The 13,524-nt window shown below is 31.5% G+C and overlaps 1 protein-coding gene across 1 annotated transcript in view; it reads right to left on the reverse strand.

The window, feature by feature from the left end:
- Positions 1–13,524, reverse strand: part of LOC129222917 (cell adhesion molecule Dscam2-like) — a 564,289-nt gene that overhangs the window by 155,551 nt on the left and 395,214 nt on the right. The window contains 2 exon segments of the mRNA XM_054857478.1: positions 6,265–6,346; positions 8,120–8,349. Coding sequence (XP_054713453.1) covers positions 6,265–6,346; positions 8,120–8,349 — 312 coding nt within the window.

A 13,524-nucleotide genomic window follows, 5' to 3' on the forward strand; every position in this document is an offset into this window, starting at 1 on the left:
ATGTCTTTTCATCTATGTGCTCACTTATTGTATGTTTAGCACTAAAACACGCGTCTGCATGAATCTGCCAATTTGCACAAATTGACGACATCATTTTGTACTTTAATTTAAAGGTTACAGACAATATTAGTTTATTGGAAATAAATTCACTGTTGCGTGTATCAAAAAAGAGTTGTTAATGAGTATATTATTAAAATCAGTAAACTTTTACTTCCAATAGAATTTAAGTGTCAATTGGTATTTACCATTAAATATATTACCAAGAGAAAATAAAACAATAAATGTAAAATTATAAATACAACTTACATAGATTGAGTAACTTTTATTTTAAAATTTGGCATAAAAGCAACCAAAATAATTTTATTTTAATTGTTAGCATACGTAGCTTTAAGTAGAATTTTTCAGACTGGCACATACAAAATTTTTAATGATCAGAAAATAAAGCTACAACGTAGAATGGCATTAACTGAAGTAGGTAAAATAGAAAATATTTGAGTTACAGTATATATAGATGTATGTATACAGCATGGAGAGGGAAGGGGGGATACATAATGTGCCTTGCCAAGGAAGAAAACATATAGTTACCAAATCGTTAAACTTTCACTTCCAATAGAACCCAAGTGTCGTTTGGTATTAACCAATAAAAATATTATCAAGAGAAATCAAAACAAAAAAATTCAAATTAATAAATGCATGACATAGATTGGATAATTTTTATTTGAAAATGTTGCATGAAAACAACCAAATATTTTAATTTTAGTTGTTAGCATACGTTGCTTGGAGTAGAACTTTTCATGTATGTAGACAGCATGGAGATGGATTCGGTCTGAGCATTAAAGAGAAATAACTAGTATACTTTGCTACGAAAAGAAATATATAGTTACCAAACCGAGTTTTAAACCTTCCATAGACAAGCGAACAATAACAACCACCAAACTTTGCATCTATCTAAGTATTGAATTTTTATATAAAGATATTTTCACTAAAGAAATACCGTAATGACAAATATAAAAAACCTTTCTCGCTTTCCAATCGCCTAATTTTTCAGACATTTTCAAAAAATATCTTTAATTGAAATACATTGAATTTGCTGAACAACTTTAATTTACAATGGTGTTTATAGGTTTTGTGTTGGGTCATTTTTTTTTCGTTAACTTAACGTTTTATTGCTTAGCAACCTCTAAAAATAGTAACCATCTGTTCAAAAAAATACAGTAAAAACAACCCGTGCAGAATATCTCGATTTGTCATTTTTAAAAATAACCTAATTACCTTTCGGATACACCGAACAAAATTTTGAAAAATATTTTGATTCAATGAAAATAAATCTGTTTTACAAAATTAGTTCCCTAACGAACCCAATCATTTAAAAAGGGAAAGAATAGAATTAAATTTAGAACAAATCGTATAAAATAAATTTTTAGCAATGGGCATTAAAATATTGCCCTGATCAAAAATTCAATGCATGTTCGAATCAATTATAATTCAATTCGCATACTTGAAACATTTTGGTAATAAATTAAAATCAATATGAAGTTATGTTTATCCTAATGAAGGTCCCTTTTAATGGATAACAACGAGAAAATGTTGTTTTTCTTGATTGTGCATCACATTAGTTGCTTTAACATGTGGCGTTTAATGAATAAAAAGATGTAATTTGCATTAAGCTACAAAGATTTTTTTGGAAGTACTCATAAAATGTAGGTAAAAAATGAAATGCATTTAATTTCTCCTAAAGTAAGATTTTTTTCTTAGATTATTAAAATGCAGGACACATTGCAGTGCATATAAGAGCAAATTAAATTGGAAACATAGTTGAAAACATTATGAAAATTAACAAGCAATAACGAAAAAAAATCGTATTTATAAACATCTTTACAAAACATATATATATATATATATATATATATATATATATATATATATATATATATATATATATATATATAAAATATTGCAAAATACACATTGAAATGTATGAAATCAATTAGAATAGGAAAAAGCTATGCCATTAAACTAATGAAGGAAAATAAGGGGTAAGAACAATAATATTTCGTTTGCTTTCTTGCTTGTGTTTGAGGCATAGATAAAATCATTCGTAGTCATATAGTTCTATTACAATTTTACTGTATACAATGATGACAGCACATTTGTGTAACGGTATAAATGTTTCGTTCCTAACTTTGAATAATTTTTCTGCAACTTATGAACGAAGCACGGTTTTACATGATTTTACTGTTAGTTTTAGCGCCAGCTTCAAAATATATGCTGGAAAGTATTATCATAGGTGTTCAAAGAAAGAATCATCTTTTCGTTTTTTAGATCAGTTTCAATCTGCAGTTTTGAAGTAGGTTCTATTTTTTTCCAAAAAATACTTTTATCAGTGCTACAATGCATCACATTACTTAACTTTATAAGAGTAAATATTACATTAATTTCATTTACAAGATAAGTTGTTGAAAAAATGTTCAAAGAAAACAAAGAAACCTCTTGACGATACGAAGTTTTTTCATGGAATTTAAGTTTTCTTTCTTCGTCATTAAGCTATTAAAACAATGCATATTTGTCACTTGTTCGTGTAAGTATTCATCATATGACTTGAAACAATTGTTCCATAGACTCCTCTTACTTTAAAATGGTATCCCGTTTATTATTTTTAGTGCCCCATTTAATGCCAGAGGTAAAGATGAATAGGGCAAATGAACTTCTTTAATGTATTATTGTTAAAAATATACTTGTTCCTTACAAGTGATGTTTTTTTTTTTTACTTTAGAACTTTTTATATGTTTCTGAATACGCAATGAATATATCCTGAGAACTTGAGAAATAAAAAATACAAAAAAATATTGATAAAAATGACCCATTCTTTAGCACTTTTTTCTATTGCATTTCTTGAGTTGAACAAATTTAACACCGTAAAAATTCAGTGCAAAACGCTCATTGTATTATCTTAACGAATGAATTATAGAATTGAATAGCACATATACTACTCCCACAATATTTATATCTAAAAATAAGAAAAAAGTTTCATAACAAAAACTACTTTTAAAATCGTTATATTTATTTTATAAGAAAACTAAGAATTACAACGAAAAACGCATTTTAAAACTTGGATAATGGATGAAACTAGAGTAAAACGTCAATAACCTGCAAGCTTTAAAACTGAAAAAGGCATCAAAGAAATCATTTTTCGTGCTTATTTTAAAATTGCAATTTTTCTTAAAGTAATTCTTTCCTTTTACGCGATAAGAGTGAAATTTCAAGATCAAAAGAAAATATTGATAAGTAAGAGCCGTTATATTTTCACTTCCACTTGACGACAATTTGGCGACATCCAGCCAAATTTCGCTCCAAATATAAGGCACTGTGAGCTTAGCAGTATTAGCGATAGCTGAGGATGTTGTTCTCTAGAACCCAATGATAAACCACTAATAAACTTTAATTAACTGTCTCTTTAAAATTATTTTATGCATTGTTTCCCAACAAATATAGGAACTGGGGCTACTTAAAATTCTCCTCTTTTCACTAAAACGTATTTCTGTTCTGACCTTTATTTACATATACACTCTTTGGTATATGCGGTTATTGCTATTTTTTAATGTCTGACATAAACAAAAAAGCAATAATTTTCTAAAAGTTTTAAAGTGTTGTTTCTTTATTTTATGTATTTTAAGTCTCAAATGTCGCAAAAGGTCATAGATTACACTAATTATACTCAGCTTTGAAAATAAATACATAGGCACTTAAATAGAGAGAGAGCAGTACCTACTTCCTGAGACGAATTAATATAATGCAGTTTTCTCTCAATATGGACTTATGGACTTTTCTTATGAATACTACAAAGTAATAGATTCTTTGACTAAGCATAAACTAATATTTGATCAATTAAAATGTTTCCCTTTTTCATTTACTTGGGGTTGTGACTGCTGGTTGCATGTCTTTAATTATTTCTTTAAGCTTACTACTTGGCTTTGATCTAGGCTGCGGAGACTCTGGTTAAAGACTAAAAAGCTGTCTAATGCTGTGCTCAAAGTTTACTTTATATCTCAACTAGAAATTCACTACAGAATCTAAGATATATAAGTGTAATTATGATGCATGACTTCATACACGCGAAAATGAATAGGTGCATCTCCATCCGTTATTTTCTTACAGTGCAATTATTATCATACTACCCCCACATGCAATTATCAACATATTTTTTTTAATTAAAAACAGAAAATTAGTTGACCTTAAGTTGTAATCGTTCATTTTGAGGTAAAGGTTTCTAACTATATATACCATGAGTGAAGCTAGAATGTTCCTTGAGTGTTCCATATGTGAACATTTATTTTCTTTTTCCATTTTTCTATTTTTCAAAAGACTATGATACATTTCACAGAGCAAAAGCATTTCTATGATTTAATAATCTTTTCTTTGCGTCATGGGATTTGAGATTTTTTTTAAATGTTTTTTTACTTAAAGATTTTTTTTAAATGTCTTCAGGTTACCCCACAGGAGGGAACATGTCAACAGGCTTAGAGCACATATGAGCAAGTTTTTAAAAAAAAAAGCTTTAAAAAAATACAAGACACATACGTTTATATCAATTGCATTGAAAGGTTTGTAAACTTTACTGTGGCAGTTTAAATTGTAGGGTACACCGGGGCACGTTTACGCGGATTTTTTTCAATAAATTTTCTACTTTCATGTTTTAACTTAGGAAATTTTAGACCTTGTGGTTTTTTGGAGCAGTTAATGGAGTCAAAATTGATGCATTCAGTTGTTGCTCAGTTTATGTTTGTAACCGTTAAAAAACCCATTAAAAAAGTGCCCCGGTCACTGGGGACGTTTACGTATATTTATTTTGATACCTAACGTGGTTTCTGTTAGTGTTTTGAACATAATGTCTTACTAGCGCTAAAGTAAAGCAAATTTATTACTGACTCAATGGTGTATAAAGTTAAAGTTTAAGGGGCGTGAAGACTTCACTATTTGATTGTTAGCTATGAGATGCGAATGTGTAACTTAATTAAAAGTTAAATGAAAATTTTCAAAACTAAATAGCCGGAAAGGACTGAATAGGTTTGAGAGTTTGGAGCGAAAAAAGTTCCAAAAGAAACGTTTAAGTAAGACACAGTAAGAACATGCGTAAAGGTGCTCCGACGTCAATGCGTAAACTTGCCCCGTCACCATGATTGAATTTATTTTCAACGTGCAGAAAAATTTAATAATATTTCAGCTCATACAAATAGAATTCCCAAAAAAAGATGAAAATTCTGCTAATTTTTATATATTTGTTCTTTTTTAACGAAGTATTATTCATTCAGAATAAGCTTCAACACGTTCAACAAAAAAATTACTCAACTTAGTAGAAAACAGATTATTTTTTATGCCTGCTAGATCGAAGTTCGACCGATGCTCAAAAACTTGTGGGAGTATTTGCTAGGGATCAGCATCAATCTGTTATGACTGCTGGCTTTCTAGTTATAATTTGTTTTGAAAAAAGGGCACTGCGTAAACGTGCCCCATGCGTAAACGTGTCCTCAAAGATGTGGTGTCCCGGTCTACCCTACAGTAATGTATCTATGAAAAATCATTTTCTCAACAATATCAACCCTCATAGTCAAATTTTACTGTTTCGTAGCATGACCATTTCACTGGATTGACAAGAAAATACTTATAAGACTGCAAAGAAGCATAAATAATATTTTAATATTTAAAGATTATTCTTGTTATATCATACTTTTAAGCTTTATGCGGGGCTTGACAATGTATTTAAAATGATATTAAACCTTAGTTTTTAATTTACTTCAAAAGTTTTTTTTCCCCTTTTGATTTCATGTCGCTGCTACCTAACACGAACTTCTTGACCGTTGCTTGACACCCTGCATATACATAGATGTATAGCATAATAGGATTAGCAGTAAAACTTAAAAGAAGAGTTCTGAGGCGATAAACTAAATTTAGGTTTATATAGGATTTCGTAAGGTGTAAAGGCCTGGCAATATTTATGTTTTTCCTCAACACGAAATCCTTTTCGTGATACTTTTTCGAAGTACTTTATTTGATAAACCGGTATTCATCATCACAAATTAAGGCCAACGTCATAAAAGTTTTCATGTACTCACAAATTAAATACCATTGGAAAATGTGTATTCCGGGTTCGATATTGAATATACTCGATGTGATTTCCTAGGATGCGTCCTTACTTTGCTGTTAAACACATTTAAAGTTGAGTATCTATTATTTTGACAACGTTTATCCGTATAAACACATGCTTACCGACAAAATGATGCATCCCAGATTCTGTAAATAACTGTTGATAATCGTGTGCCACTGCATTGTAACTTGAACTCCCCCGAAACTAGAAGAAAACACGTGTTAAACAGTATAACCCTCGTCACATTATTGGTTTTTTTAGTTATTAGGGATGTAGTGCCAAAAAGCAAACTTTAAATTCCCATAAGGTGCCCAAAAATCAATTAATAGATAAATGAGTGTTTCATATCATCGTGATAACAGAAGAGGTATTGGGACACATTTTAGCTAACTTTCCCAGTAAAAGTCAGAAAAAGAAGAAAAAAGCTTTAAAACAGGCTTAATGCATCTTAAAAATATCACGGGAAAAAAGTCAAAAATAAATAAAGTAATTAAATAAATAGTGAACAATTAAAAATTGGAAAGTAGGGTATTGAGATGGGGAAAAATTTGTGTTGGTCTGTCAGCCCCACCCCCTCGACAATAATTTGAGTAAATAGCCAAATTCAAACTTTTTTTTTTTTTGTGTGTGTGTGTGTGTGTGTGTGTGTGTGTTCGAAAGATCTCAGCGAGGACACCTCATTCCCATATTTTATTTTTTGATTTGAACATTTTTTTTTGTTCAATTTTGAACAGTTCAAAAAATTTAACGTTAGCACCTACGGGGAAGCTCAAAGCAAATATAAATTCCGAACTTAGAAGTGAATTTGGTTCAAACGAAGTTTGTAGGAAAATGGAATCCATTAGTACTATGACTCCATTACTGCATTGTATAGGCTTAAATATGCGGCTGGAACTTGAAGTATGTTACAAACTATATCCCGCCCGCCACCCTGATTTGTTATTCTAATGGATAATATTCTTGAAAAGTTAATAACATTAAATATCTAATGTTAAATTTTTGTTTATCGACTTCATATACAGTGTTTTCCTGATTTAGTGTCTCTCGCATTTAAGGTTCTCCAACATTGAATGTATTTTTTTTTTGGTCAAAATTTCATTAATACTGTTAGTGTTATAACAGCTGGTGCATTGCTTCTCCAATCACCTCATTTTCACTTCTAACTTTTTGTTCTAAAATAATATATGTTCAGTTTGACTGTTAATATATATTTTTTTAATATTAAAAGTGTAAATGGTAGATTTTCTCATCAGTACTTAAATCAAACTGTATAGATAAATGCAGCATAAATATTACTCAAAGCAACGTTATTAAGAATTAACCGTTATGATAACTCACACAACTACGGGGGAAAAAAAACTACGAGCAAAGGCAATGGCAACTCCGCTTTTGCATTGCACGAAAATTATGAATTATTAATAAAAGCTATTAGTTTAAGATTTAAAACTATAATATACAGTGGGCCCCTAATATCTGAGCTAGTTCAAAATGATTTAAGGGAAGCCAAACAATGGGAACTGACTGAGGAACAACAATAATCAAAAGCGAGCCCCGAGCATTTTTAAAAACCAAATTTTTAATGTAGATAATTTGTCAAAAAATTCATCTTTCCGAAAATCTATTTTGTGAAATTTCAAATAATGGCGGTGAAAAATTTATGCAAGCAAGTTTTCTTTTCAGAGGTAGGAAAAAAAGAGTGGCTTTTGGAACGACCGTAATAGGAAGATTTTGTTCTTTTTTATTACATTTTTCCCCCATAGTTGCACAATAAACCGCCAACACCGCTAAAGAATCAAACTAGATAGCTGGGTTTGTAAGAAGAAAAGTTCTCGATTTGAAGCATATGAAAATATTTTGAAATAAATCGGCCCCAGTCATTTATATCTAATCTTAAAAAGAAAAACGTATAATATAAATGTTGCTCTGTTTTCCCTCTACTTGAAAGTTTGCTTTTTGGCACCGTACTTAACTTCTTACCTGTTTCTGTGGGAAAGGCACGTCATATGTGTGTTCGGGTCTTTGTGTTCCTCCGGTTCTTTGAAGACTGTTTGTTTGGCCCGATGAAGACTCGCTGTCTGCAGAATACATTGATATTCTTGTCGTCGCATATGGGGAAGGATAGTACAATGTCTCTCTTGGAGCCTCGTATAGCTTTTTACCAACGGATGCCATTGAAATGTTGTCTCCTTTCTGGTCAATTCTGGGTTCTTAAGGAATTAAGTATACATTGTAAGTAAAAATAATGAGGCAAAAAAAATTAAATAAATAAATAAATAAATAAAAATAAAAATCACAGAAATGGAAACAAACATTAGAATAGCTTTCGATGTACCGGAAGATTAACAGTTACTCGTAATTAAGGAATAATAACTTCAAAACTTTAAAAAAAAATTCTGCTGAGTTCGTATTTAAAATTTAAAGCTAAATGTTTCAGGGGTTGTTTTAAATATCAGCTGACAAGAAGAAAATCAATGTATGTATATATATTCTTTATGTATGTATGTATATATCATTCCAAATAGGAACGCAGTAAGGGGGTTTAGTGGATCCTTCCCCCACCCCTTTAACAACATAGAGCCATTATTAGTTTCAGTACGTGTGCCAATCCTTTGCAATGTTTTATGCGTTTTACGCTAACTTAGTGTTATGCCCCCCCCCCCCCGAGCCGAAGGAACATTCCGCTAATCTGCGCTAATGATCGCAAATACTCGCTTTAGAATTTTAGAGAACATTATGAGCGATCCGAGACTCACTCTTTGGTATACAAGTAAATAAGTCGTGATGCATAAGTAAAAGGTTTTTTGTATACTAGTTTTTTGTATGCTATAATTTATTTCTTTTAAAAATTTGATTTTTTTTCTTTTCATTGCATTTCCCGATTTCAGATTCCAGCAAAAGCATTGCAACTCTTTTAGCAAAAAGTGTCATCCTTATTAGTAACTACGAAAATGTTAGCGCTTCTAAAATATTGTCTTAGTTCCGACAGTAATAATTGTATTATGGCAGTTGTTTTAACAGCATTTACACACAATCGACTTTACTTTACCTGGTATACCATTAAATAAGAGAGTGAAAATGGATAAAATAGGTATTTTTTGATCAATAAAGAAGCACTTTAAACGATGACTTTTACAAAATTTGCTAAAAACCGAAGCATTGTGCTGTTTTTAATGACACTCATTTAATTGGCAATTTCATCAGTAATCTTTTTCAATACGATATGCTTTATTATAAAATGGAAGCCAGCCAAAGACAGTAGAAATTCTTCCACGTAAAAAATTGTGTTAGGTTACCAGTTTTAACGGGAGTAGTGTTGCACGAATGTGCAACACTACTCCCGTTAGTGTGCAACACTACTCCCGTCCCCCCCCGGAGTGTGTAGCATCGTTGTTTTAAAAACTCAAATTGTTGGAGAAACCTTGCACTATGGTTTCAGTAGAATTCAAAAATTGATAAATTGTCCAAGAAAATCAGATAAAAGCTTAATTTGTTTTAATGAGTAATCTTTCAAGCAATTTCTCTGTAAGCATGCAGAAAATACTAGTGTAACCTTACGCAGAAATTAGAAAGACGTTACGCTATAGTTACATTACCACTGTGTAATCTTCCACAATCTATGTGTAACTCCATACACTGTTAAAACTACAGGATGCATTCGGCACCTTTCAGGGGAGAAACGCTTGTTCACCAGCGGCACTCAATACGGAGCCGAAATCGCACCTCTAAATAGGGTGAAAAACAGGCACCCTTTAAAAACTAGACAGCCGGAGTGAAAAAGAGGATCCTTCGGAGAGAGAAATTGGCACCCTTACTATAGATCCTCCTCCCCCCCTCCCCCGTATTGTGTGCGTTTTTGAATACAGTTGTGAACTTTTTTTTTTTTTTAATTTTGTTTTGATTTATGATATTCTACGTTTTGGACATTTTTCGCATTGAACTCGGTATTGGAAATGATTAAAACATGTAATTACAGCATTTGATCATATTCCAGAGTTTTCAACATAGTTAAGAAGTGCTCATAGCGTTAATTCATCTGATCGTGCTCTAACTCAGTGTTTCTCAACCTCTTTTGACCCACGGGCGCGGTAAAAGCAAATGAAAAACTTTGCGGACCGGTGAAATCTGTATCGTTTTCTTAAAGAATCATAAAATAAATAATATGAATAATAACTCTGGGGTCGTTAAAAAACATGTGAAAAAATTCAGGGTTCTGATGTTTTTTTTTATATATACAAAAAGTAATGTTAAAAATTAATAAAACAATAAATATCTACCCCTTCACTTGTATCAAAGATCTGTCACAAATATGTTATAATTTAAAAACGAGTAATTATTTAAAACATGTGAGAAATTATACATTTACTAAAACTTGACGTATTCCGAAAATGAAGCATAGCTGTACTTATGGATCATTTAAATGATGAGCCAAAAATATTCAGGGATATTACAATTACGGAAAAACAAAATCTTTTCATAAACGTTAATCAAGAGTAACAAAAGAAAATGCACATAAAGTTTTTCAACAGTTAAATAAAAAACCAAAAGAAAGTTCTAACGCTATCGAGGCATTAACCGCTAACAGGAAATGATTCTAACACTTGAATGAAAAAGCAAAAAAAAAAAAAAAGAAAAAAAGAGCTAGACTGAGAGAGATTTTTTTTTTTTTGGATAGCTTTATGTTATAATCTACGAAGCACAAGAAACATTTTTATTAAGGTTCTTTTGGTGACTAATAAAAGCTGCTTATCGAGTATTCAAAAAAATAATGACAGATATTTTTAGTAGCGTTTTGAATGATGGAAATTTCACGATAGTAACGGTAAACGTGAACTAGAAGACTAACGGTTACTGAAAAGCAATAAATGCACTTTTAAACACTTAACTATGTTTGAAAGCCCTAAAAGCTACAAAGTGATCAAAAGCTGTACTTACTTGTAATTTCGAATAATTAATCCTAGAAAAGTTGGGTTTTGATCCAATAGTGTACTTCATTCAATGTGAAAGACACACAAACGCAATCATCATTTGTCCGCCATATTGAGGTGGTTGAATGTATGTCTAAGGCAAAAAGCGCATGCGCAATGAGTCTTTCTGCGATTGCATGATGTTCTGGCTCCTCTGTTCTACTTTCTAGCCTGTGTTGCACCTTCAGGCACTATGCTTTCACCTTAGAGGGTATATTTTCACTCGTCTGGAACCCCTGAATTTAACAGTGTACTAGCTACAGTCGAGCCCGCTTATTCGAATATCGCTTGAAAGAATGTCCTGGTTAACGTAATAAATTTTCGGTGTACCAAACCAATGTAATTTGTCAATTTTTATCCCGGATAATGGAATATCCCGCCCTATTAGAACAATTTTTGAAGGCAAACTGGCTATTCTATTAAGCAGGCTCGACTGTATATCAGTTAAGTTACTTCAGAGCAGTCCAGGCAGCTAAGCTTCCACCGATTTTATGGAGTAAGGTTGTACAATATTTTTTAGAGTTCCGCCAAACCAGCACGCCACCCTGTCGGTTGCGATTTATGTGTCATTGTGAATTACATGCACAAACTTAAAGTGAATAACCCAAAATACACCTACCGATCAGAAAAATCGACGCCCCCCCCCCCTCGTTTCTAAGAGCAGTTTTATTAATTACTAGCTGCATTGCCTCGCTTTGCACGGTCTACGTCGAAAATAAAAATTTGTCAAGTGACGCATATTGAAAAATCAGGCTTCAATTAGAGAAAAAAAAAACTATAAAATTTCCCGTCAAATTAACCATTTTCAAAGAAAGAAAACGGCAAACCAAAAGTTCCCGAAAAAAGTAAACGCAAGCCTCCAAAAGTACAACTAAAATCCTGAAAAAAAGAAAGAAGATAGATAAATTTCCAAATAATCAAAAGGAGAAATTTTTACCTCAAAACAAAAACAAGATTTTATTTCGTCACAGCCGAGGAGGGGAAAAAAGTGGCTTCTGAACGCTAATTTAAAATGAGATCTCGCAAACGATAACTTTCCAATTTAAAATTTCTGTTCCATTAAGTTTAGAAGTGCTTTTTAATTATTTCCGTGTGATTTTACAGCCTTTTTTTTTTGAAATTCGAAAGAAGTGAATGAACACTATGGGTGATTTTCGTTGGCTTTCGAATGGTACCTGAATCAAATAAATCGGATAATTATTTCGGGTAGAAAGAGCCATTTTCGGGTCCTAAAATAAAGACTCGAACGAATCGGTATTTTTTTGGCGTTCGATTAACCGCCCCCCCCCTACGTTCCTTTTCGGGTGCCTAAGTACCTCCCTGCCAAATTTCGGCGAGATTCGACGTCAACTGTGGATTTATATAGCGAACATACGCACATACACACACATATAATCCTTGTTTTATTTATATAGATTTTTATTATAATGAGATAATCACATGGAATATTTTATAAGAATTTAATCATAATTTTTAAGGGGAAACCTATTGCATTTACGTTTAAAATTAATTGCAGTTCATTTCGTAGTGTGTTGAGTGCAAGATACATACATGAAAAAAAAATGTCTTAAACTCAAAAAAAAAAAAAAAAAAATGGACCAATAATTATTTTCGGAGCTGATAAAAAATGCACGCATAATTTCCTTCAAAGAAATTTACTGGAGAACATATTAAGAGACAAGCCATAAATGTAGCTGTTATTCAGAGTTCTGAGATTATAAGTGTTTCTTTCGCTGCAGAACTTCATGTTTATGAACCTTGTTATCTTTGCAAAAAAATATGGAAATGAACATTATTTATACTATGAATTCGCAAAACATTTTCCCCATTTTTTTTTCTTTACCTCCCGCCAGCTTAAATATATCTTTATGACTAAAAATACCGCGTGGTTTGACTACGAAAGTATTATTAGATAGTTTTTATTTCTGGGTTCCTCTTTCTCTGGGAAATAGTTTTTAAATTGCTCTATTTTACATACGCCAAGAAGAAAATATGTTACCATAATGCTCCCATTTGTAAGAGTTTTTTTGCTCGAAAAACTTGTGCTTTGAATTAGTTTCCCAGCCCATGAAATAATTTCACACATAAAATGATGTAGAGCGTTTTAAGCAATTATCATAAATTATTTTTATGTAAAAAGACTTTTCCCCAAGTAGAAATAAATTCTAGAACAAAAAATTGTCAAGAAACTCCAAAATGTGATTTTATATTCTTCTTAAACGTAAAGATTTTTTTTTTCTTCAATGATTTCAGAGGATGGGAAAATTTACGTCAAGAAACACATCGATATAGGGGAAAGACGGGCCAACGTGATTTTTTTTTTAAATTTCTTAGAAAATGTCACTGATTTTCCATAGCAAAAAAGATCCCTGTGTTGAATTGTCTTTTACTTGTGTCATGGATTTTTTTTAAATATTT

This window comes from Uloborus diversus, chromosome 5 (assembly GCF_026930045.1).
Source record: "Uloborus diversus isolate 005 chromosome 5, Udiv.v.3.1, whole genome shotgun sequence".
Taxonomy (NCBI): domain Eukaryota; kingdom Metazoa; phylum Arthropoda; class Arachnida; order Araneae; family Uloboridae; genus Uloborus; species Uloborus diversus.